The sequence below is a fragment of the Falco peregrinus genome, chromosome 13 (genome assembly GCF_023634155.1).
Source record: "Falco peregrinus isolate bFalPer1 chromosome 13, bFalPer1.pri, whole genome shotgun sequence".
NCBI lineage: Eukaryota > Metazoa > Chordata > Aves > Falconiformes > Falconidae > Falco > Falco peregrinus.
Window position 1 is genome coordinate 24,280,545 of NC_073733.1, and position 26,870 is coordinate 24,307,414.

Here is a 26,870-nt window from a genome sequence, read left to right on the forward strand (position 1 = left end):
TTCACTGTTGCCACATTTGCCCAGACAAAACTGCCATTGCACCACGATGGGGGAAGCAGTCCCTGCCTTTTTCTGTCCCAATGGTAAACTCCAGCTCACACAGGACTGCATCCTTGGCTTAGCTCACAGCAATAACACAGCAACAGCTCAGCTCTAGTGATAACTTCAATAAAATTTATTTGAAAGAAAGAGCAAACCACACCACAGATCACCACAGCATCCTTGACCCTGTCGCAGAAGGAGCTGCACAGGTGCTGAGTGAGGTACAGCCCTTCACACACACAGACTGAACTGCAGTGCAGGGAAGTTACGAGGACACTCTGCAGCACTTGGAAAACCTCCTAGCACAAGACACAAGATGTCCAATATCAAAGCACATTGCCTGGGGTGCAGAGAGCAGAAGGATGTGTCACAGCAAGGCTGATGGTGAGGCAACAACAGCCGTTGTCATGGTCCTTGATTGAGCTCTCACACCATGACATGTACAGCCCTGAATTTGTGTCTGTCCTATTACTCATCAAAAACAGCAATTCAAATCTAAAATAACATTTTCTTTTCTGTATTCACAACTGATTCACAAAAATGAGAAGATTATCTTTCCCCTTTAAGATTAATGATTTTAAAGGCTCACAGTTTCTTGGGAGACAATTCCCAACTCTGCTCTAGCAATGGAGCAAGACTGGAATCTGGCCTAAGCTAGTCTGCTGAGAAAGACCAAGTGGAGTTTTTCCTGGAGAGAAGAAAATAGAGTAAGTATCTCCTCTATCTCAGGGAACAGGAGTATTTTTAGAAGGACCTTTTTACTCTTGTTACTTGTCTTCAGACAGTTCAAAGGCTCCTTGGATCTTTCCTGGATGGATTTTTCCTTTACAGGGTGCTGAGGAAGACATATGAAGAGGTCAGTGCTCCAGCCTTCCCTCGTCAACTTCTAGAATTACAGTGTATGACTGAAATGACGCCGCCAAATCTTTGCTGTAGACAGTAATCCAGCCTCTGCTCCAAGCACACAGCCCAAAGTTTGTACATGGCTTTTATAGCTCTGAATTCTTTTTAGACATGAGTTTGAATCCGTCATCCAGGATGGACCTCCGATTGCGTCTTAACTTCTTTTGTCTCTCGAGATAGACAACTACTCCCAGGAGGAAGCAGGCGACCAGCAACAGCACTATTCCTGCAACAGCTAGAGTGATGACTGTGGCCTCAATCTGCCCTGGAGCCAACTTAGCTCCAAAAAGCATGATTTTCTGGGACTCATCCTTATCCTCAGGTAGCAACTCTGAGAAACAAACAAAAAGACAGTTCCAATGAAAGCCAGAAATACCACAACTGAAATGTTCCAAGAAATAAAAAGGGAGTCATAGAAAGACCTAATGCAATGAAAGCAAGTCAAAGGAGACCCAGCCACCATGCAGTAACAGATCCTCATCCCTGAGGTCACACAGAAATTTGAGAATGAATGGTTCTTTCCCTGAGCCATTCCATCCCAGGACCTCACCATGTCTCACAGGTATTCAGCCCAATCAGGAAGGCAAATTGAGGCTGTATGAGGAATCAGTGGCTGGGCTTGGAACAGAATGGAGATGAAAATGTGCATCTGGACCAGAGCTGCTCTGAGCTCCCCACACATGGCTGTTGTCCTAATCATCACTTTTTAGAGTGCACTTGCTCAGTCATGCCAGTGGCGAGTCACTTAAGATCCTGAGCTCTCTTGTATTTCCACACAGAGGCAGCAGCAAGCTCTTGAGAGAAGTGGCTATTTGCACAGGTAACAACTGTTCATCAAGGCTTTTGCCTGGTAAGCATATACAGGTTGATGCCCGAGTGTGGTATAAAACCAAATTATTTAATATTGTCACTACTGCTCCAAGACATTTCCTACTCTTCTTTACACTCATTTTGAGTGACAAAAACATCACAGGGAAGGAAATGACTAAAGTATCAGTAGAGAAAGACTGAAGACTTGTAAGGCTGTCTTTTCATCTGGCCCAAGCTGGCTCTGAAATCAGCTCAGCTGGATTTATTCACAGCAGCTGAAGGAGTTGTGGAAAAAGATGAAAAATCAGAAAATAGATCACCACCATAAACTATTCTGACTTTTACCCCAGAAAACTTTAAAGGGTTCTTATCTATTACTCCCCTTCTCCTTGATGCTGCTCAACCAAGTATCTTCTCACATCTGTTCTTTAAAATATCTGAAAGACCCAGGGCACGTGCTTAGGCTCTTTTCTTGGGGCAAGAACAGACCAGAAGGCAAATGTGCTTGTTTGCATGCTAACTGAGCTCCTTTAACTAGTAATGGTGAATGTTGAAATTCCTTAAACCACAGTCACTGACAGTCCAGGAAGGGAGGACAACTAATCTAAGACGCCCCTTGGGTTTTGAAAGGGAGAAGAAAAGTCTCCTCCTTTGCAATGCCATCCTTTAAAACCCTCTGAATCTCTGCCAGTTTCTAAGCTTGCACTCTCCTCTGAAGATGAATCCTTCCATCCATCCATAGCACATCTAACAGGATGCAAGACCACTAAACTTTTTCATCTAACATGGTCAAACAAGCCCAACAAGTGCAGCTTCCTTATTCTTATCATCAGAGCACAGACATTTGGAGGACAGAAACTAAACTGGAACCCTCCCTGTTATCCATCGGCAGCCAGGCCTCAGACTGACCCGCTGGCCAGCCTGGGAGGGGAGAGGCTGTAAGCAGCATTGATGCTCCTCCCTTCTCCTACAGATCTGAATCACCCTGCTGAGCAGAGATCTCCCTCCCTCCTCCGCCTCACACACACAGACAGTATTTAGCAGGGCAACACACACTGTACCTGCGCTGTAGTGTATGACTTCAGGCTCTGGCTCTGAAAGGAAAGAAAAAGGGGGTGAGAAAGTGTTGGGCTGAACAGGTAAAGTCCAGAACATGGCACATTTGGCAAGGATCAGATCCAGAGGCAGCATTGTTTTCCAGGGTTTGCAGGTTTTCTTTTCTCCTGTCAATGCTTTCACTCTCCACATTACATCAAGAGTGGTTTTGTATTACCTGCTTCAAAAGCAGGCCCACTTCTGCTGCACAACCCTTTATGGCTTTCAAAGAAAAGCACAAAGTCTCTGAGCACGTGGTGGGCTGACGTGGCTGGCAGGGTTGCTCGCTCACCCCTCAGTGGGATGGGGGAGGCAATCAGAAGGGCAAAAGCAAGGAAAAAACGTGTGCGTTGAGCTAAAAACAATTTAATAAGTGAAGGGAAGGGGGAACAAACCCAAAACAAAACCCCCAAAAAACCCAAGTGATGCAAAAGCAATCAGTAGCCACCAGCAGACCAATGCCCAGGGAGTCCCTGAGTGACAGCTACTTTGGAAAAAGTCCCCCCCTATTTTTATTGCTGAGTATGATGTTATATGACATGGAATATCCCTTGGTCAGTTCAGGTCAGCTGTGTCCCTCCCCTGCCTCTTGCCCACCCCAACCCACAAGTGAGAAACATAGACCTTGATGTTGTGCAAGCACTGTTCACCAACAGCTAAACACTGCTATTATCAATTCTGTTTTGGTAACAAATCTAAAATACAGCACCATACGGGCTTCTAAGAAGAAAATTAACTCCATGGCAGCCAAACCCAGCATGGAATGTCACTCACCTCTGAGCAAGTTTCCTGGTGAAATGAGAAGCCTTAGGATGTGCATTTAGATTGCAGGTAATATTCTTTGTAAGAAAAGTTACTAGCTGATGACTGAACATTGTTTCTCAGATACAAGCTAAAATGAAACTCATAATAATAATGTAGGCAAAGTAAACCCCAGAAACCAATTTGTTATTAATTCCAGCTGCAGGTATTACCATATTCAAAGGGAACAACTTCAATTAGTAGTAGTTATCTGCTCAATTAAATGGCTACTTACAGTATGTAAAAGAGGTGTAAGTATGATGCAAACACTCAGAATTTAGCAGCAGTAGTAGAAAGTGCTGTTAGATGTTTTATGGTAGCAATCAGTGACAGCTCCTTACCTGGTCTAGGCAAGACTGTGAAGAGTATCTCCATACCAGCATGAATATGATCAGAGACATGACAGTGAAGCAGCCACGTACCAGGGTTCCCAACCAACATCTCCACCATCTCAAAGGTCCCAGGGAACAGATCCACAACATCTGCTCTGTAGCTTTTCCCATTCTGTCAAAGGGAAGGGAGCCTGTCAGCCTGCAGTGCTCTGTGCATCTTTTCAGAAAGAAAATCCTGTCAGTGTCACTGGAGGCCACTTCAGCACTACTGCAGTTTTTAAAGCTCAAAAAAAAAAAAAAGATTTCAAAGAGCAGCTCCAGGGCTGTAGCTGGGAAAGCAAACACACTCTTGTAATCTCTAATCCTAAAAAGGGTTAATCTAGACAGCACAGTACAGAGGCTCAGTGGGTCAGATTCGGATGTGTAAAATCACATCCCTTTCCTAACTGGGTGAAGGCACTGTAAAGACATTCAAGAATTCAAGTCCATCAGAGTCAGTGGTCAGCCTCTGCTTTATCAGCAGCAGGATATTCTTACCTTGTATATGAAGGTCTCAGCATGAAAATGGACTGTGTGGACATCAACCTCCTGACCCAATCCCAGCAGGTACCAGTTTACCCACTCTCCCTGGAACATGGTCAGCCCAGGCAAGTTCGCATAAAGCCTCCCATTGATCGCTGTGCAGAAAGTAACATACAGGGAGAGTAGAAAAGGCTGTTACTGAAATGGTAAACATGCTGAACCATCTCAGAGGAAGAACATGCAGGGCAAATTAGATGCTACAAAGCTCACACAACACCAGTGCATCAGCAGTCCCCATATGACAGTCCCCCAAAAGTTTGCCAGTCTCTCTCCAGCTCAACTGCTTATCCGCTCTGTTAACAGATAGCAAAAGACTTGCATCCAAGCCATGCTGTAGCTCAGCTCAAATAAATCTCAAAAACTACCCTTTGATGAAAACCTGCAGTCAGTCAGCACAGGTGGTTGCTTCTACAAGTCAAGATGCATAAAACCAGCCTTCTTAGCCCTACAATAGGGAAATACATATCTATATACACATAAACCTTTGAACAATTTCCTTGCTGAACAATCAAAACGGGTAAATCCTGCCAAAGGGCAACCCTGTCATTCTATGTCTCATGCTGGCTGCACTCATTACACTCTGATCACTGATAAAATCACTACATGGCAGGACTTTATTTCACAATTAGCACAGCCAGAAGGAAATGCAGAAAAGGGACTAAACAGTGAGTGAGCTGATTGCAATGGCACATACATGGAAGCTTTCACACTCTGGTGACAACAGAGGGAATAAAGCTGAAAGAGACATGATCTGAGGGCAGCAACACCCGTGTTTTACTCCCATATCTGCCATAGGCACTTCATGTAGCCAAAAACAAGCATTCAACTTCAGCACATTGGTTTTGCTAGCTATAATATTGGTTAACAATTATAACTTCATGGACAAGTACAGCTGGAGATTCTTTATATCACCTGTACAAAACCAGTAGTAATAACAGTACACAACGCATTCTTGTCTCCACAACTGCCAAGGGACTTGTTCTGCTGAGAATATTTAAATAGATCCAGATAATAGTATGGAGAAAAATAATCATAAATAACATATTAATTTAGAAAAGTGTGCTCACCCTCCTATGGTAGAAATAGCTTTTTGGTAATCAGCTAAAACAATTGAGCCATGTATTGCAGCCACATAGTTCAGCCAATTAATTTGAGATCTAACATATTCTAACGGTCCCAACACAAACAGAATGAAATTAATCTGACAAGTTAATTTCACATTTTATTTCTTGCCCTGAGTTACTCAGACACATCCGAGAATAACCTCTCTAATCTGTATCTTGCTATTCCTCCCAACAGGGACAGCCATAACTATTAGCCTTCATTGTAGATCAAAGATTTGTGCTGTATACATGCTGCAATACGGAGAACAGAAGACAGCTTAATTCTGTTTGTGCCACTGACAACAGGAAAGGAGGAGGGCATTCACTAGAAGTCAGGCTCCTGGCTTTTGGGTGAATGACTACTTATAGACATCACAGAGTCAACATCAACTTTGCATAGAGAGTAATGGGTCCTCAGGTACCTAAAAGGCATTACCATGCATTTTGTTGCTTTCCACAAATTTGTCATCCAGCAGGTTGATGTCCTTGTGATTTCCCTTACTGTAATGTTCCACATTCTCCTCCAAGTACCAAGACTTATTTTCATCAAAAACCAGGAAGAGCAGAGCAAACTCCCTCTTTACATCCTTTCTGATCCCATTGGACTGCAGTGCCCCTCTCCGGCAGACCTTCAGGGGTCCAATCAGACCGCTGTACATATCCTAATCAGAATGAAGGAAAAAAATAATCTCTGAGGCAAAGATCTTCTAATCCTCTCTTTTGTATGCAGCTCTTTGCCTTTCAGCAACTGTATTTTCTGTTCCCTGTATCAGCCCTCTTAAAACAAATGGTGCTACTGCGCAAGTATTCTCACTTGAACATCAGCAACCAAAGCACAAGAACAGAGACTATACATGCTTGTATGAATGCAAATCCAAAAGTCATAAATATGAATGGATCTGTGACTGCAAAAACATCTGCAAACATCTGCAACTTGAGATAAAAAGGGAAGGATCTCTGGGTTGAATGTGATTGTTTATTGCAGGATCCTCCAAGGTTGTTTCCCTGTGAAATCAATGCTATGACAACTGATTCTAGCAATGCTCAAATCTTCCTGCTTTATCCGTGGGGCCTAATTTTGGGAATTTTGGATAATTTCTGCCTTTCTAGTTTAGCCCTATGGCTCTCACCAGTAGAAACCATGACTGACTGGGAGATGTTCTCAATATCCTGCAAGTAACTGAAGGAAGGCTATTGTCAATGCAACAGTGGAATTGTTTTATGAAGGCTTGTGTTAGGAAAAAATAAGGACAAACATCCACACAAATCTGGAGGATTTCCTCTCCCATTAGAGTGTCAGACTGCTACCTTTCAGCTGGACCAATCCCTGAATTATATTCAGCTCACATTGTTTTCTGGAGGGCATTAAAAATGGCCTAATTGGGCTTTTCTGGTTCTAACTTCTATTTTACCTTTACTGGGTCCACCGTGGAGTAGTAGATCCAAGGAACACAGGCTGAATCATTTGGCCCTGGACCAGCTCTCTCAGGAACTTCCCATCGGTAGGTCACAATGTTGCCTGTGCGACAGAGAAGCACCACTAACACCAGTGTGATACACACACTTGCCGGTCTGCTGAGCAGCATGCAAAGCAAGACAAAACAAGACCTCGTCTCCAAAGTGCAAATTCAATTCTGCTTGCGTCAGACATTGCATCTTCTTTCCCCAAACACTCAAAGAGCAGGATGGAAGCTCCCCTTTCACAAGCAAAGCAGAGGGGTCACAGGATGCACATACTATCTGGTATCAGCACAACTGTTTTATCTGCCATCTCTGAAGGTGGACCTGACCAAGGAAGTTCCACCTCTTCAGTACAGATGGAGCTTGATGATCTTTCCTCTTTGAGGTATATCTATGATGCTCATTCAATTTGTTTTCAAAATTAATATTTTGCACATTAGCAATACGTGTCAAAGACAGGGCCCAACTGAAAACCTGTTTGTTGCTTAGACAGCCTGTGCAAGTTGAAGGGGACCAAAAATCACAGTCCAGATGCCAATTTCTGTAAAACAGAGCTATGATTTCAGTCAGAATCCTGGCATTCCTCCTATTCTGTACTATTTTCATGCCATTGTGCACATCACAAAAAAAGCATAGGTCCCAAAGAAGAGGGGCAGCTTCCTCCACCATGGGCAGTCAGCCCAGAGCTACCAAGGACTGACTGAGATGTGAACTGCCACCACCTCTCTTCTTCCTGCAGACAGGCCACACTCAGTCAAGGAGAAAAAAGCTGCACACAGAAAAGTTTGTGCTACACTTATCCTAGAAGTCAGAGCCGAGTATGAACTTCCAGGGCTGCCAATTCCCACACAAATGATACCATTAAAACTATGGTGAACCTGAAAGACCAGTTATTGTTAAGTTCCAGTTCTCTACCATAAGAAAACAAGTACTTTAAGCCTACTTAGGGAAACAGTCTAGCTACAGGGTAAAATTAGCTTCATAAGCCCATACAGGCATACAGCTGGAGACCAGTGACTTACCAGGGTTTGCTACTTGCAGCTGTCCTGCCTCTCTCTCCAGCACCCCATGTGCATGAACAGAGTAGGGCCGAGTGGCGTTGTTCTTAAACACAATGTTGAGAATATCTCCTACTTCTGCCCACAGAAAAGGACCTTGAGATAGGAAGAATGTACTCTGAGACAAGCAAAATCCATCAACTTATCTCCTGAGGATATTCCCACCTCTCTCTCAACATCCTCTCACCACAATATATTCCCTTATAATATTTATGATGTTCCCCTCCCTCTTCTGGACCTTATCTCTACCCCACAAAAAGAACTGGAGGACAGTCCCAACTCAAGCAAGTGTTAGAAAACCAGACTGAGTTTCACAATGAGGTAAATGAAGGTTGTTATGCATTTTTAACTGTGCCCAGTACATCTAAGGCTTGATTTCTGAATACCACTATGCTAAACTCCGTATCTTGATCATTCCTTGCTGCTGGTTTCACAAAACACAGTAATATTCAATCTGGTCTGACAGCATCACAAATCGGAGCTGCAGCCTATTTTGAAGAGCATATACTGCCTCAGCCTTGCTGCTTTGCACCATAGTCCTGGGTTCATAACAGAGCTGTGCCTCCACAGACTTCCATCAGTCATCATAATGGGCTCCCCCACTTCCCAAGGCCTGCCTCCTTTTGCCCCAAAAGCATTTCTCTCACAGATTTTCACCTACATCTCTCAGACTGCCCTCTAGAAATCAGCAGTTCTACAGTCAGAGAAATGCAGACGTGAAAAATGCTTTGTCTGAGACAAAAGAAAACTAGTGCAAAGGCAGGCATGAGCAGCCAGCCTTTACTACAAGCTGTGTTCAGGGCTCTCTTCACTGCTGTCTCCAAAGCTGGCAGATGTGGATAGAAGACAGTCCAAGTTTCTCCTCGCTTGCAAACACACCAGATGCCTAATATCTAGGAGGCCTTCAGATTACAGCCCTTAGCCACTGAAGCTCTACAGTCCAAGTCCCACGGCTGTGTGAGTGGAAGATGTACCCTCTGCACGTATCCTTACCTAGTATCCCTAGGTGTTCATCACCATTTATCCTGTCCTTGGGGGTCTGGAAAGTACCGTCGGTGTACTCCCTGTAAACTGCTTTCTTGTACCTGGAGCCAAGCAGTCCGTTCTCATTGCTCAAAAATACATCGGCGTAGCTGAGAAATGCAGAATAGGTGCTGAGATACCCAAAAGCTCATGAGGAATAAACATCTAACTTGTGGCAGGGGTTCACTAGTTGAACGGGTTTCCCAGAGACCTGCCCTGGCTGCACAGGTGGGCACAGTGGTGCTGCAGCTCCATCAGCAGCACCTCCAGCAGGATCATGTGCACCAGGTCACAAGATGGCCAAGATACCCAATAGGCTTCACCAAGGTCTACTGAGAAACTCTGCCAATGGCTTCCCCAGAAGATGGGCACTACCTCTTTGCAGAATGGTTGTGCCGTTCCCTCTCCCAGCTTCGGTCAGGCATGTAGTCCCACACCACCTCCTCTGCCACAATGTAGTATGTCCGCACCCTCTTGTACTGAGGGGCAGGTGCAGGATCCCTTTTTCCACACTTGGAAACGGAATAGTGTTCCCTCATCCCAGCCTGGTAGTGATTGCTTGTCTGGCAGTAGATCTCAAAAATCCCTGAGGGAGGCAGCACAAACAAGGAAATCGGTTACTGTTAAAGGTTCTAGGAAACAGCTGCTTGCCATGCAGCACTTGTGACTTGGCAGGCTTCAGTATGTGTGTTTGTGTATCTATGCGTTTGTTTAGGGAGCTTGGTTGCCACAGGCCAAGATTAAAAGGGGTTGTTAAGAGAAATGAAGCAGGAATAGCACAAAAAAGTCCTACACAAAAACCATCTCTGTAGTCTTTCTTCTGCAATAACCAGCTTGAAACCAATAAAATGATATAACTGTGCTACCACTGCTGAGATGCTGATTAAGTAAAAGATCTAGCCTGCAAATGCTGAAGGGGAGGAGACAACTAGCAGCTGAGTCAGTCCATCACATTGTGTGATGACGACACAGTATTGTGTGCCTGTCCTGCAAACTGGGAAGACTGGGGCCTGTCAAACATGAATCTCTTCAAGCCATGGACAGGGGAATTAAGCTCTGGCAACTGTCTGCTACTTCATTCTAAAATACCTATTTGCATGTTTCTATAGGTCACAAGCAGCAATGTCCATCGGGGCTGTTACTACAAATATTTAATAGAAAGTGTCAGCCGAGAGAATCAGTCTGGGACAGTATCCTTTTATCTCCTGTTCTTCTCCAGAATCAGATGCAAATATAGGAGCTGTGACCTTGTAAATGGGACCAAACAGGATGTTAAAGCACAGCTCACCCAGTGAGAGTTTACACTGTGCTTAAGAATCAGCCACAGGAGCAAATACTACAAAGAGAGACTTTTCCTGCTGCTACATTAGATGTGCAGGCACTTACCATTGTTATCAGGTTGCATGAATGCAGTAGCAAATGTGTGAGGGAACAGGTTTACTGAATCTGTCCGCATCCCATTCATCTGCAGGGTATTTCCCTGAAACACAGCTCCATGAACATCTGCTTCACTGCCCAAGCCCAGAAGGTGCCAGGACACATTGTCTCCTTCACACACATTCAGCCCAGGCAAGTTACCAAACATGAGTCCATTGATAGCTGCAAAGGAGAGAACAATTAACTCTCTGCAGGTAGGCACCAGCCAAGAGATTCATTTTGCGCATACATTTTGACAGGGCAGGCCTGTCAGTGGAGATGCAGCTTGCTTGTAATTCACCCCCGAATATACTCAGAACATGCTTCCTGAGACAGCTGCGCTTCTTGTCCCACATCCATCCCACACCCCAGCCACTGCCCCCAGCCTCACCAGATTTCAGGCCAATACAACACAGCCATTCCAGCTTCCCAGCTCAATCTTTAGGTGAAAAACTGCCCCATGTCCTGCAGGTGCATTCCGGCTATATGCAGAACAGCATCAGGCCATACCATGCATCCTGTTTGATTCCTCGAAGCCATCATCCTTTTTCACAGAAGTCTCTTCCATCCTCAAATAGTACCTTATGTTTGCATTTAAATACCAGCTGAGGTTCTCATCAAACACGCTGAAGAGAAGGTAAAATTCTTTGTCGATCCCTTTCTATAATTACAATGATGGCTGTTAATTTTTAAAATGCACCAGTTAACTATCCTTACAGTTAAATCTATTTTGCCCAGTTCTCATGTTCCCCTTTATCTTAAAACTTGACTCACTGAAGGCCAGGGCTCCATTCTTTTACTCATGTTGAATGTTCCTCTTTTGTTCCATGAGAGGCACCACTTGTGTTTTTTGTTCCATGATATTTCATGAGTAAAGTGATCAAAATCCAGTCAAGGATATGAAATCATTGCCTCCTTCCCTCACCACCCCTACGCTAAGGTGCAGGTTTCACCGCCTGTCCAAGCCAGAGCTGAGATCAGAGCCCAGCCCACGAGACAGGCTGATGACTGTGTTCCACCCTTCTTTCTCCTATCACAGGCCTGGATTGGGAATTTTTTTGTTAGCCTAAATCCTTGAGAATGTTAATTCTCTTAAGAAACACATTCTAAAGCCTGGTGTGTTTCCCACTAGAAGATCACTGGTGCTGTCCAGACTCTTGCTCTGGCATCAGCTTCCTCAGCTGTGCCCAGGATGACAGCCTGCAGTGAGGGCTAAGCCACTCCCAGCCCACAGCACTTGGGTGCACAAGGAGTGGCTGTGCACCTCTCCCAATTAAGCATTCATTAAAAGGGTTGCCTCAAACTGCAGTCAGAATTGCTGCCCCAGGTAATTTTTTCCCCCCATCCTACCTTTACCAACAAGTCTTCCTGTTTTGTTTACATCCTTTCAATATCTGCAAGTGTTTAATTATCACAGCTCCTTCACAGAGTGGCCTGTGTATATTCAGGATCCTCTCTGCTCACATTTCTGCCCTGTGTAACATGCTGATCTCTTCTGCACTCTTAATTTAGCCACATTGTGCCACCACTGTAAGTAAACTCCAGGGAGGTTCTCCTGGCAGCTGTTTTCAGCTGTCAGCCACTCCCTGATCCATACCACAGGCTAGCCAGGATGGCAGCAGGCTGTTTTTCTGCCGCCCACTGTCTTTCACAATAAGGCTCTACTAATCTGTCTTCCACTTCCCCAGCATATTAATTTACTGTCTTCCCTAGACTTACCGCCATGAGTAGACTATCCCTGAGTGAAAGTCCAGGAGGAAGCTCTGGCTGCCCTTCAGATTTCACCTCTCTTTCATCAAAAGCATAAAGACTGACATGCATTTTCACATGCTTTTTTGTAGCCAACTCTGCTTGAAAATGAACTGATCTTGCAGGAGAAATGAGGTTCTCCCAAGCCTCAAAGCACTGTACCACTCAAGCAAACCACCCGTAAGTGAAAATGTCTTTCCAATGTTTTCAAGACTGCATTTAATATTCCAGATGCATCTGAAAGCAGCCTGCTATCCAAGTCTCAGGACAAAAGCAACCTATAAAAGTCACACCCTAGATACGGCTGTTCAGTCAAGTTAGAGTTTTAAAGCTGAGCCCAGAAACCATTTTAAAGGGCAGCCCCTGGGAGCCCAGACCACCAGCCTTCCCCATGAGACCCGCGCACCAGCTGTCCTGATGTTAACCTGCCTCGTGGCTTTGATTCGACTCTCCCATACTCATGCTATCGTACGTTTTTCTCATCAGGTTCCCTAACATTTTCCTGATGCTTCCTTTCTCTACAAGAAAGCAAAGAACCTGATAAAAGTGTGGCGGGAAAACTTTTACCTGTTTGCCGTTGCTGTCCAAAGTGCCGGGCTTGCAGATGACCAGAGGCCCTACTAAGCCCGAACTGGGGTCTTTGATGGGATTTGCAGCTGAGCTGTACATCCAGGTCAAGCAGGGAGGGTCACTGGACGTGGGCCCAACATGCTTCGGCACAGTCCAGCGGTATGTGAAATTGTGTAGTGGTGCAACAGAAACTCCATTCTGGGACAGACCTTTAAAACAGAGGTTGGCATGGTTATTCTCAAGGTCTCTGTGCAAACTTGGTTACATCTTCTCACAAGCTGCATTCATACTGGGCTTTACTTCATTCATGTCACTAGACTACTGGCATCTTTGAAGTGTGATGTGGGTGTGTTTATAAGGCACACGCTGCCCTCAGTAAAATCCCCCAGTGCCATGGCAGAGATGGGCATGGCAATGGGAAATAGCACAGCAGATCCAGCTGCACCTGGCGAGATGAATGTTGGAAGCACATGGAGTGCACAGGGCACATTCCTCTGTTCATGGGGTCTACAAACAGCTAGAAATGGTCTGAGCTTTGTTTTACAATTTTCATCTGAAAAACAGCACCCTCCAGCACGCTCCCTGGGCACTGATTCAGTGGAAGGTCTCCATCAGTGGGGCCTCAGGCAGGCTCATAGGAGCAGTCTGGCTTCCACCCAGCTCCTGAGCACATCCAGTCTTTCCTGGCTGCAGCAGGGGCCATGGAGCTCCTCCACCAGCACGAGCATTGAATCACTCAATAAAAAGGAGCCACAAACCATCATGGTACCGCATCCCTTCCCACGCCTTCCCATAGTACACTCCATGAGGCTGGATGCTGAAAGGCCAGGAGGCTTTGTTAACAAACGTCACCAGGATGGTGTCTCCAACTTCAGCTTTGATCACTGGACCTGCACAAATAGGAGAGAGCACGTCAGCCACAGAGCGACTCCCCAGACGACCAGGCAAACCACCAAAGCCGGGGGGAGCCTAAGACACAGGAGAGGGGGAAGTGCCAGCACTGCCGACAGCCACTCAGCCCTTACAGTGGGAGCAGGGCGCTGAGCAGAATCAACTGAAAGCTTTGGATTTGTGGCAGCAGAGGCTTCAGACCTTCACAGGAGTAACAAAATGGCCAGATGTGCTGAAATGCCCTCAGGAAAGGGCTGTGTCTCTCACAAAGGCTGAGGGGGCCTCAGGTTGAAGGCGTGTGCCTCAGGCAGGCACATAAAGAGGGGTGCAGGATGCCCTAAAGCCCACCACTGTCTGTAGGCCACGGCCGCAGCCAGCCAGAAAGGAGCCATGAGTCTTTAATAAGCCAGTCAGTTCCCACCAGCCTGCAGACCCCCGGGCCCACAGCCCACTCCCAACAGCCATGAGAGGGGATGAGGAAAGCCATGCTGCTGCTTAGCTAAACCAGCAGACCCATGCCTGGATATGCACATCATTTAGGTTGGAAAAGACTTTTGAGATCATCAGGTCCAACCATTAAACCAGCATAGCCAAATCCATCACTAAACCATGTCCCTAGGTGCCTCATCTATGTGTTTAAGCACTTCCAGGGATGGTGATTCCACCCTCTCCGTGGGCAGCCTGTTCCAGTGCTTGACAACCCTTTCAGTGAAGAAATTTCTCCTGATACCCAATCTAAACCTTCCCTGGCGCAACATAAGGCAGTTTCCTCTTGTCCTGTCACTTGTTCCCTGGGAGAAGAGACCAACCCCCAGCCCAGCTCCAGCCCCCTCAGGCAGCTGCAGAGCAATGGGGTCCCCCCCGAGCCCTGTTTCTCCAGGCTGAGCACCTCCAGGGGCTCTCCACCAGACTGTGCCCAGCCCCTTCCCCAGCTCCATGCCCATGGCTGGACACACTCCAGCCCCTCAGTTTCTGTCCTGTAGTGGGGGGGCCCAGAACTGAACCCCACATTCACGGGGTGGCTCCCCCAGTGCCAGGCACAGGGGTATGGTCACTGCCCTCATCCTGCTGGTCACCTATTTTGGATACAAGCCAGGATGCCGTTGGCCTTCTTGGCCACACTCTTGATGTGCCTCCACATGCTCAGGTTCCCCAGTGGAGAGCACCTGAAAGCCACAGGTAACCATGGTGTCCCCCAGCCCTGCACCCCAGCAACTGCTACCTCGGGGCTTAACATCTCTTTTGCCTGGCACCCCAATTCCTCAGGGGAACCCCAAGCTGAGCCCTTTGTTAATGTACCACTCTCCTTCCACTGCAGGAGAGGGATCACCTCTCTGGCCTGGAGCCATGTCCCTCTCAGCTCCAGCAATTAAGACTTAGGGCTGGACTGCTCCTCACAGTTCAGAGGGACCCCATTAGCCCACTGGTCTACCACAGGGCAATCCCACTGCAACTGTTGCACCGATGAGGCTCCCTCTTCTTCTTCCCCATCTCTCCCATCCTGGATGGCCCAAACTCCATCCCCACTGTTCATTAAACACCTTGGGCAACTGATGTAGGCTGTAAAACCAACAGACTGAGAACAAAAGGCAAGCAACCTGCTGGGTGGTTGGTGGCCTGGATGGGCTACCCACAGTGGCTGGTAAGCACACAGGACTTTGGGCAGCACTGCAGCCAGCCACTGCGAGGGAGAGCACAGGGCAGGCTGCAGGGGCGAGCTGCAGGGTGATGGACAGTCAGGTGCCCACAGCTGGTGTGTCTAACAGCCTCATGAAGAAAAACAACAATGCTAACAGCCGACTACCCAGCCTTCCCCACAGTATAGCTTTGTGTAGTTTAGGGCAAGAATGGGCAGCATAAGCCACCAGTGCATGCCCATGCAGCATGGGCTGTCCACACCATGCCACATCACATTCAGCAGCTCCCTGTTCCAGAGCCTCATATCTCTTCTAGACACCCTGACCACTTCACCAAGTCTGCTTTAATCAGCCAGTTCAAATGAATTCATGTAACTCCAACAGATGTAACTTGTTTATCTGACCAGGGGTTTTAATCAATTAATCCTTCAGTGGTTTGTTTGTCAGTAGAAAATACCTATAATTTCTTTCTGCAAAGTCATATCTAAGTTTTCCCTCAGTCACCTGTTTTTCTGTAAGAATGTGGCTATTCCTGGCAACACTAACCCTTTTATCCACCCCGCCCCCCCCCCCCCCCCCCCCCCGACTCCCAAGGTCCAGCAGGATGCTGTCAGCTCCTTATTGTGCTGCATCTCTCCTATGCAAACTCCACCATTTAACTTTTATTTAGCTTCTTATACTTCTTTTTCACTTTTCTCTGCTACTCTCTCCCCCATCTCCCAGTCTGTATTTTACTCCACATGCTCTCTCCCTTCTGTGGCCTCTGCTGGAATAGTTGTTGCTAATTTCTGGTGTTATTAAGTTATTAGTCACTGCTGATGCAGGAAATTGGACCACACCTATATGCCTCTAACATGCACATCACAGCCTTCACACACAATTTGTTTGCCTCTGCAGACTCCCCGTTTTCTTCTTTCATTCTCCTTCACCACCTTCCCTGTTAGCTATAATAAAGCAAGCAGCTGCTTAGAGGATGAAGCTTTCTGTGAGAAAGTGGGGTTTGTTGCATGCCTTGAAGATGTTCAGTCAAAAAGACATAACCAGGGGCTACTACTGGCCATTTAGCTCTATTTACAAATAAGACACTATGTCCCTCAGCCCTTACTACCAACCTCTGAAAACTGCCCTGGCAGAATAGTGGTTCTATGCTACCTTTCCACATCCTCAGTCTGCCCCCTCACCTTTGGGTGTAACTGCTGCAAAACACCTCCTGTGCCACTCACTGCACCACAAAACGAGAGGACAGTTACAGCTGTCTGGCACTCCTGACATTAGCACTGTTCTCACTGACACTGAAAGAGGATTTGTGTTACTGGATGATTCCTACCAAGTATCCCAAGGTGCTTCTCCTCTTCTGATTGCTGCTTTTCCTCACGGAAGCTCTCATCAGTATACTCCACGTACTTTGCCTTCCAATAGACTCCCCCAATTCGGTAAGTGCTACGCTTGAAAAACTGCTCAGCAGGTCTAAATGCAAAAAGCAAATATCAGGTCATTTCTATGAAAATCAGTCCTGTTATTCTCCTGCTCCCTTCCCCACACCCCTCCCCTTCAGCAGTGCCAGCAACATCTCCAAATCAAGCAGCTTTTCAGACAAGGACAGCATCTCTGGTTTGGAAAAAGCACAGCTTGTCTCTGAAGCTTTTTCATCCCACAGGCTCATCGACCCGTGTGTTCCGGGAGCACTTCTGACATGCAGCCCTCTCCCAGCTGAAACAGCCAGGTTTGATGGCACTGGTCTGAACAGCATTTCTATAGAAGATGTGCAAAAGAGGGCACTGAACAACAGTGCAGTAAAGCAAAAGGCAGTGCTTAAACACAGTTCAGAGGCCAGGGGACAACTGCAATCATAACTGAAAGAAAACCCCACACAACAGCTGGAAAGAGAGATTTATTTCCTCTGCTACCACCCTCTCCAAACATACAGACAAATGTAATATGCCTTGCAGGAAAGGAAGTTTAGTTACAAGGCCAGCTCACTGGTCTAAGGAGCTTTCAGTTCTAAGGTCTGCAAGAGAGTTGCTGCATGACTTTCAGTAAATTAACCTCTCTGCATTTCTACTTCCCCATCTGAAAGAGGCATATCCTCTCCCAACAGCTTCCCAGGGAAAGGAATGGAGGGAGAGGAACACCTTTGTTTCAGTTACTCAAAATCTGAATGGGGAAACCACTCACCAAGTACTATCACAACCATCTGACATGTGGGATGGAAGGTTGTCATCCAGGTCACTACGTCTGATTTCCTAGAAATTGCTTGCTGCAGCAAAGCTACACTGAAGAGTATCTGCAGGCTAGCTCTGCCACCCTGTGTCTTCTGCAAGATGTGCTTTCTTAATGGTTCATCAATCATATGGATCTGTTCCTAGCTCAGGCACAGCAAGCAGAAATGAAACGTGGTGACAAGTGTGGCAGCTCATGTTCTACATAAGCTGGGACTCCTGGCATCTGTGGCTGAGACTACAAAACACAGCATGCTTCCACATGAAGTCCCTTGAGGTACCTAGTACTGCTCTTGGTACAGCCTACCTACAACAGCCCATGCTTCCAGAAGCGATCCACCTTCCCATGGAATGTACTCCATGTGAACTGCAGGCATGTATTTTGGCAAGAAAGAAATTCCCTATTTTCCATAGCAGCCCCCCAAATACTGCCCTAGCCCATCAACTGCTGGCTTACCTGCCTGCCTCACTCAGCAGTTTCCCACTGCTTTGGTCGAGCCCTGAAGGTCCATAGTCCCACTGCACTTCCTTTGCAGCTATGTAGTATTTCCGAACTCTCCCTTCCAGGGTGGATGCTGGAGCTTGTCGAGAACAGGGCCGGACTTCATAGAGTGCCCCCATCCCAGCTATCCAAGACATGGCAAAAGACACATGCTTAACACCTCGCAGCCAGTCTGGCTAGGCAATGAACACAGTCCCACCTTCCTTTTCTATCACAGACTGGCTGTTTCTCCTCTGTTGTCTCAAAAGGCACACAGCTGGGAGAAGGGAATTGGGTGGTTTCCCCAGCAAGGAGTTTTTTGCATTAGTGAGCAGAGCCACTTACCTTGCATATTGGATGCTACGGAAGTATGGACAGAAAGCAAACAGAGCCTTCTGCTACTCTCAGATGTACCATACAAGTGCCTCTCAGAGGGACTAGAGCTCTTCAGGCACTGCCTCATCCTAGCTTTCAGCTGTACCAAACTTACTGTCTTCACCACCTATCAACGTGGAACATCACACAATGGTGCAAGTCATCCCCAGTAAGCCTGGCCTGCACATTAATAATCAGTCCACCGCAATTTATAAAGACATATCCCTCCATTCACCTAAGGATGTTTTTAGTGGGAATGCTGCCCAAGGCACTGTCCCCTAACACACTGTACATCACAGGACCACACTGGGGGGGCGGGGGGGGGGGGGGAAGCTGCAGGGTGCAGGACATACTCCAGCCTCTGCCTTACCTTGGATGTGATCATTGATCTGACAGCTCAGTAGCCATCTCCCGGGATTACTGGGGATCATGTCTGCTGTAACAAAAGTGGCTGGGAAGAGGCTGGCCACATCTGTCCTATGGCCTCGAATATTGAGTGTTTCTCCATGGAAGTAGGCTGTATGGACATCAATTTCATTGCCCATCCCAAAGAGATGCCATGAAACATAATCCCCAGCACACATCGTCACCTCAGGGAGGTTCCCAAACACATAACCATTAATAGCTGCAAAATCAAGCAAGTCAAAATCAGAGATTAGAAAAGAGCTTTTCAGAGTACAGATACATTTGGAGGATAGACCTAACCAGAAATCCTCCTTCTCTTGTTCTGGAGAGCCCAGCTCCACAATTCACTCCCAAAATTAAGTGTATTCAAAATCTCCAAGCAACTTAACCAAGTCTCACTCAAGCCAAAGATTTATTGTGGTTTACACTTCTTTCTGGAGTTGTTGCACTGTCCCTGTGACACAGTTTAGCATGTGATCTCAGAGCTTGCTATCTCCCGTTTACCCACACAACAGCAGAATGCACATTTCAAGATACCAGACCACAGACACCCCTGGAGTGTCTGGGCAGAGTCAGCAGCTTCACAAAGGTGACACTGACCATGCATTTTGTTGCTGTCTTGGAATTCCTCATCTTCTTTGTCTACAGAGCCCGGATCTGTGCAGAATGATGCTATGTTCTCATCCAGGTACCAGCTTAGGTTCTCATCCACCACACTGAACATCAGAAAGAAATCAATGTCCACATCCTGGCGCCTCTGAGAACTGCCAGTCAGTATTCCTAGGGTGAAAAAGACAAATGAATACTCACCTATGCAGAAAATCAGACATCAGTCAAGGGCTCAACACACCAATAGAAGAGTCACTCTTACCACACAAGTTAGAGACAGATGCTTTCCCCACCATCCTTAGCACAGCTCACTGCAGAGTTCTAGCAAACTCACTTCTCTAATATATCCCTGCTAATACATTTCTCACTCCCAAGCATTTCTGCTGCTGCATGGATGAACTGCAACACCTTCAGTGTTCTTACTCCTGCTGAAATCAAACAGTCCCCCATTTTTTTTTTTAAATACACAAACTAGGTCTTGGACAAGATTCCTGCTTTTAATATGGATTCAGACAGCTCTCAAATCAAGATGCCTACAAGCCCACCTGCCCAGCCACTAAGGGATAAAGACAACATAACAACCAGAACACAGGTACTGAGGGCTGCATTTTCCCCTGAAGCTGGGAACTGCCCACCAGAGTATCTTATCCTATCCTTGTTCCAAGTCACCACAAAATCTTCACAGTATGAAACTGCAGCCCTCAGCTGCTTTCTATTTGGAGTTTTTACCTTTCTTACATGTAAGTAATGGCCCAATTAATCCAGATGCAATGTCCTTTGGTGCATCAACGTGAGAGTGGTAAATCCAAGTCAAGCAGTTTGGGTCATCAGCAGTTGGGCTGTGATCTTTAGGGACAGTCCAAGTATAAGTGTAACTCCCTCCTGGGAAAACAGCATCATCCTTCTTCTGATCCTGGGGGGACATATCAGGATACAGGGATCCTAGAACAATTGAGCAATCACAACATCCATTCAACAAAAGCAGAGATGCCCACACACGTAATCTTATACTGAGCTGCTCTCACTCAGAGCACTGCACATATACACTTGGGTAGCAAATTTCAAAGTGAGATTCACCATCCCAAGGCTGAAATAGTATTTAATCATCATTCCCTCAAAGAGAAACTGAGGCACAGAGCCATTATAAGGCAACCTGCCCAGTAAATAGTTCAGCACAAAGTCAGAAAGATGATTCCCATTCTGCCTATTGCTACTTTGCCTTCAGCTCTGCAGTGTGCCACAGTCAGCTCTCTACAACTGTCAGCTCTCTTGGGTTGCTTCAAACAGCAGTTCTTTGATCTCATACTTCACCATTCTTGTGAACTCCCTGAAGCTCATCACATTCATGACTTCTACTACAGCACTTCAAAAAATGAATATAGCTCTCTTCCTCCTGCACCTCTCTCCCACTAGCAAGCTTTGGAGGTTCTTCTAAAATCAAGAAATCTGGGCTGTGTACCATATTGCCCAGGTCAGAAGACTACTCCCAGAGCTGTGAACCTGCCAACCCAACATCAGCTGACTTCACTAAACACCTAAATGCAGTTGCTGGAAAGCTTTCGGCTAACCAAGTCTGTGGCTTTACAGTGCATATACTCCTAAGCTCCCATCAAGAAAAAATTGTCTCCTTTATGGCAGTGGCTCATTTACCTTCAGAGTCCTTTTCATAGAAAACACCATGAGGATGGATTGTATACGGTCGACTAGCAAAATTTTTTAAGTGTACTTTAATGGTATCCCCCACTTCTGCTCGGATGATGGGCCCAAGGAACCCCAGCCAGCCAGGTTTGGGAATCTCAGTGGTGTACGTGGAGTCTGTGTATTGCTTATAGACAGATTTCTTGTATGTGCTTCCCACCCTGTCTTTCCCAGGATGGAGGAATGTTGAGGCCCTGCTGTTAAATTCAGAAAAGGGAGAGACACCATGAGTCATACATTATATAAAACAGCTGGTCAATAACACAGTAGAGTGACAACAACACACAGCTTTTCCAGGTAAGCCCAAAGGCTTTGGCAGTACAGAGGACCATCTGTGCTCTACCCTAGCATGCTTTAAGTCATGAACTTTCTCCTCCCACTCCTCTGGCTGCTGTGACACAGGTAGCACAGCCCTCTTGAGAAACAGGCAGTACCAGCCATTAGGCTTGTCTGCCTTCCAAGCATGTGAAACAACAGGGAGACATCAGCATGTTACCACCTTGGGTAACACCTGGGACCACAGCCACAAGTATGGCCAGACACCTGCTGCCACGCACAGCCCCATCCCCAGTTCTCCACAAATAAACAAAGTGCACCCCTGAACTGTGCCATTCCTTGCAAACAAGGAATGGGAAGGATGGTGCCTCCCTGACATTCACATGTGGTTGTCACAGGGAAGACCAAAGCCCTTCTCATGCCAGCTTCAGCCTTCATTAGGCTTTTAGAAACTTACTTCAACACCTTCATGGCATTCACAACTAAATCACAAGAGGCACGGGGCGGGGGGGTGTGTGTGCAGATCTCCTGAGCTCTCTGGCCAGAATTCACAGTCTAAAAGATGATTTTTCACTTAACAGATTCTGAGTTACTTGTAAAATAGCAGACAAGTCAGGCAGGCACGTACCCAGCACATAACCAGCTTCCAGAGTTAAAACCTCATACAGGTACTAAAGTTCAACTCATGAGCGTATTTGCTCTTTATGACTAATTCTTAACAGATAAAGAGATGAATCATGGTCCAGGCATGAGTGGGACCAGCTAAATGAGAGCTGAGGTTACTCCTCCTACTTGCCCATTACTGTCAATCACTGCACAGTAATACAAGTAGCCCTGAAACAGGCAAACTAAGCGCGTACCGCCAGAAGATGAAAAGTGAAGACCAAAATATTAAGCATTGCCCTTGCCATTCAAAATCGCGAAGGGCTGGGCTCTAGCTATACAATCCCTGCAGCCACTATTAGGCAAGAATGCACAGATAATTCATACTTCATTTTATAGATGTGCCTCTTTTTCCATCCCACATAGTCCATTTCTTCCCCCAAAAAAAACTTCAAGCATTTTTACTATCTCTGTCATTCATATCACCATCACAACTTTTTCTTATTGCTAGCAATTTGGTTTCTACAATCATTGTACAAATAAATCTCATTAGCTAATTGTTTGCTGTGACAGAACAGCTTTTAAATTGCTTTTAAGTTTAATAGCCTTGAATTTCATTTCCTTCTCTTCATGTATTATGAGATACAGCAAACAAAACCCAACGGCATTTGTTATCACTGCAGGAGTCAGTGATAACATCTTCATTAATCTTGAATTCTGGGGGGTTTCCTTTTCTGTGAACTAATTTAAGTCTATTCAGCAGCTTCAGAGAACTAACTTTTCCACACTAAATTGACAGACCTTGATGTTTTTCTGTGAACCCTTCCTACTCCTGCTGCGCTGTTTCTGAAAGGTATGTATAAATCCAAGTGTTATTTATTACAAAGAGGTAAATGACTAAGAACAGGTCAAGAAATACAGGTTATTTGCCAGAGAGAAAATTTGGGGGGCAGCAAGTAGGGGTGGCAGGGAGAAGCACAAATGCCTTTAAAAGGCTTTGGAAAGCTATATAAAAACAACCAAACAACAGCCACCAAAGAAAAAGGTTTGGCATTTTGAAACCTAAAACCAAAACCTGTTTTTGTAGTGACTCAAAGTAATTATTGCAGTTTCCAGATTTACTTTTGCAAAAAAAACCCCCACAAAACATTTTTCAAACAACCCCTAAAATTTCCAGCAGAAAATTCCATTTAAACAAAAACAAGCCAGCTCTGTAAAGTCATTTACATCAAGGCAAAAAGTCATCATGCCCCAGGATACACCAGCTAATCACCAGCTGGAACTAAGAAAAATGAAACCCCAGGGCAGTGTATTGCACAATCTGTTCTATTACAGAGCATTGGTACTTCTCTCTCGAGTACAGGCACTGGATGCTCCACTAAACTGACCATTTATTTTCCCACTGATACAGTTCCTATGTTCCTATCGTAAAACAAATTAAATATTAAGCTCAAAGATCAGGCATCTATCAGATCACGTCTCTCACTTGCTTAGATGCCTCAGAATACTTGCATGAAATTACTCACAAAATTCCTATTTTAAGCCAGTACCAGATTCAACTCCGACAGAACTAAACATACAGGTTATGTGCAATGCTCTGGTTAGAGAGTACGTTCTTTCCTGTTGGAGCATAGTTCCAGTCCACCTCATGGATCCCCAGGTAATAGACTCGGGTGACACCTCCAGCAAACAAGGGTCGCAGCACATGGATGTAAAGCAGCAACAACCAAAACAATCCCATCGTAACCTGAAGTGAAGGCACTTTTGGAGGTTACACCTATTTGGGAGAACAGAACAACAAAGGTAATGAAACACAAGTAGAATATGACCAAATGGTTTGAAGGTACTGGACATTCTGAGAGGGTCTGAAGAAATTAGGTAGAAGTCCTATTGGGATCATTATTCAAATATCCAAGAAAGAAATCACTCCCATAACAAAATTAATGCACAAGGTGGGTGAAGATAATGCCTTGCTAATCAGCCCCCAATACAAAACATCCTTATCTCGTAACAGTTTAATTAACCTTTGGTTTTGTCTGTAGTTGTCTTCCAAATGCTTTGCTTCATAGCACTAAGAAGATACTGCTCATTCAGTAAGCTTTCACACCGTAGGAGACAAGGTCAGCAGATTCACAGCAAGCACTATGTTAGCAGAAAAGGCACCTGTACTAAGACCAAAAGGCACTTGGACTAAGTACCTTCCAAACATGCTGTACTATCCTCAGAAGCTATAGTAATAAAGTATTACTTATTCCAGTCATTAAATTGAGAAGTTGAGAGACAGCAACTCTCAACTTGGAAAAACCTTTTTTCCCTCCTTTCTCAAAAAGGGGCTGTAGGGATCTCTCTAAATCCACAATGGTTTTGATCCATCAGCACAGCATAGCCCTGCTCCAGCAGCAAGCCCTTCAGAAGGACCTGTTGCACACCTGAAGCGGCTCAGGCACAGAACAGCCTCCTCCCATGCAGTGCACTACAGAGCAGTGATGATGGCAGTGCTTGCTCTATCCTGCTGCTACACACTGTCTGCTAACCTCACCAACCTCATTCCCCGCTACCGCTGCTCCAGGAACCAGTGCTGTTCAGAGAGGTGAAATACCTGCACAGACCAAACTCCATGCTTTGCGACCTCTTTATTGGCACAGAACGAGTGGGAGAGCTGTGCTCATGATCTTTCGCACACACACACCATACTAGCAAACGGCAGCGGTGAGAGCAATGATGAAAGACAGAGCCAGTGGCACCAGCCCTCAGCCTGAAACCTCCCATCCTGCCAGCACACACCCTGCTGGGAAGGGCCACAGGGATGCTTCCAACTCAGCTGAAGCAGCAGCCTTCTTGTCAACGTAGGTCAAAGTACATAGGAGCAGTTTTCCAGGGAAAGCACACCCAGCACAGCCAGCCTCAGGGACTGGTTGCCGCTGAGCCCTGGGGGTCAGTGCAGGCTAATCTTTATGTTCTCTTACATTGACAGGTTTTGTAAGCAACACCAAATCCTAGAAAAGGACAAAGCTTAGACTTTATACCAAGGGCGAACAGTGAATCTTAAAGTTGGTTGTGAAAACTGCCTACTGAGACAAATTAGATAAATCAGACAAAACCAGAAGTCATGGCAATCTAAATGCCTTGTGAACATGCTCTGGTGTTGAAAAGAAGTCTTTGGGACAGCCTTATGGAGGCTTTACAAAAGTTCCTGTCCGGACCTCAGGCTAGAGGTGGATCACAACATTTCATGTACCTCTGCAGCAATTTTAGGGAACGGCAAAACATCACTCAAGGAAGGCTCAACAGGCTAGACTAATCCCACTCACACATTCTCTTCACAGACTAACGCCATTTAGTTACTCTACTAGTGCAAGATTAAGGAAATCAAGTTTAAATTATTTTCCAAAAAGTCAGTTTTTCTTTGAAATATCACAGAATGGTCAGGGTTGGAAGGGACATCATCAAGAAATATATGGCTTGATTAAGGAAAAAAAGGAAAAAACCCAAACCCCAAACTCTGTACTACATTCGTCCCTGAACCTTAGTACTCTGTAGCAGAATCCTCACTCCCAAGACTCGCCTTTGCCGATTCACTGACAGCACAGGAATTGCGAAAGCAGCGCTGCAGGACGGGGAAGATGCAAATGAGTGAGACACAAGGGACCAACAGGAGACCCCACCTCTGACCACCCCTCCAGGCCCACAAAACCCCTCAGTGCCACCCTCTCAGAACTTAGTTCCTCCCTGTTGGGCTTTTTTAATACATATATATTATTTTTTTTTTACACGGCTTAATAGTTCCTTTGACTAACCAGCTTCCATGTTACCAAGGCAGACAGGCTGAGGGGCGGGTTCTTGCCCGACCCCTGACTCCAGGCGAACCACTGCCCAAGAAAGAGGGGAGCAAAGTGCTGGGGGGGGGGGGGGGGAAAGCACGGCCCCCCACCTGCCCCACCTCACCCGGCCCCCTGCCCGTCCTCCCCCGCACCTGCCCCCCTCCCCTCACCCGGCCCCCTGCCCGTCTTTCCCCTCACTTGCCGAGCGGGGCCGCAGCCGGCGGGCATCCCCGGCGCGGGAGCTGCAGGGCCGGGACGCACAGGTGCCCGGGGGACAAAGTCTGGGCTGCAGAAAGGGCCGGCGCGGCCCCGCCCGCTGCCCCCGCCCCGGTCGCCCCCACTCCAGGGCCCAGCACCGCCCACCCCCCCCGCCCGCCCCGGGCGCCCCCGCTCCAGGGTCCAGCGACCCCGCCCCGGGCGCCCCCGCTCCAGGGCCCGGCGACACCCCAGCCCCAGGCGCCCCAGCCCCAGGCGCCCCCGCTCCAGGGCCCGGCGCCCACCCCCACCGCCCGCGGGGACTGGGCCGCCCCGCCACACACCTGCAGGCCGCGCACACGAAGCCCGGGCCGCGAGACACCCACCAGGGCCTCCCACGGCGCGCGCCTGCCCGGCCTAGCCCCGAGCTCAGCGCCCCGTGGCCTGCCCGGGCGGGGACTCAGCCCCCCGGTACGGTGAGCCCTGGCAGCGCGGGGCAGTGCCGGAGCTGCGGCACGTGGGTGCCGGCACCTACCGACGGGGCGGCTAGGGCGGGACGCGGGCTCTCCCCAGGGACACAGCAGGCGCGGCGTCGCGCGGCGGCCCCTTTAAGGGCGCCCGGCGGTGTCACGGGGCCGCGCTCCCCGGGGAGCACAACAACAGTCACGCTCGCAGTCGCCGGGCCGGGCGGCGAGGGGGCGGGGCCAGGGGTCGT

At 47.0% G+C, this 26,870-nt stretch overlaps 1 protein-coding gene across 6 annotated transcripts; it reads right to left on the bottom strand.

The window, feature by feature from the left end:
- Window positions 1-154: 154 nt before the first annotated feature.
- Window positions 155-26,827, bottom strand: HEPH (hephaestin). 6 transcript variants are annotated; one of them, XM_055817777.1, is made up of 21 exons: window positions 26,691-26,824; window positions 23,720-23,916; window positions 21,213-21,454; window positions 20,292-20,504; window positions 19,554-19,733; window positions 18,919-19,173; window positions 18,150-18,318; window positions 16,801-16,940; window positions 13,704-13,835; window positions 12,943-13,154; window positions 11,137-11,287; window positions 10,597-10,809; window positions 9,586-9,796; window positions 9,181-9,320; window positions 8,152-8,283; window positions 7,081-7,187; window positions 6,105-6,330; window positions 4,521-4,660; window positions 3,993-4,155; window positions 2,817-2,849; window positions 155-1,276 (listed from the first exon to the last, which is right to left on the bottom strand). In XM_055817777.1, the coding sequence occupies exons 2-21, from the start codon at window positions 23,878-23,880 to the stop codon at window positions 1,032-1,034; spliced, it is 3,465 nt and encodes a 1,154-aa protein (XP_055673752.1). In that variant the 5' UTR covers window positions 23,881-23,916; window positions 26,691-26,824; the 3' UTR covers window positions 155-1,031. The 6 variants fall into 6 exon arrangements, with proteins under 6 accessions (XP_055673752.1, XP_055673749.1, XP_055673751.1 ...); XM_055817774.1 differs by having other exon boundaries at window positions 21,213-21,457; XM_055817776.1 differs by having other exon boundaries at window positions 21,213-21,457; window positions 26,500-26,786.
- Window positions 26,828-26,870: the final 43 nt, after the last annotated feature.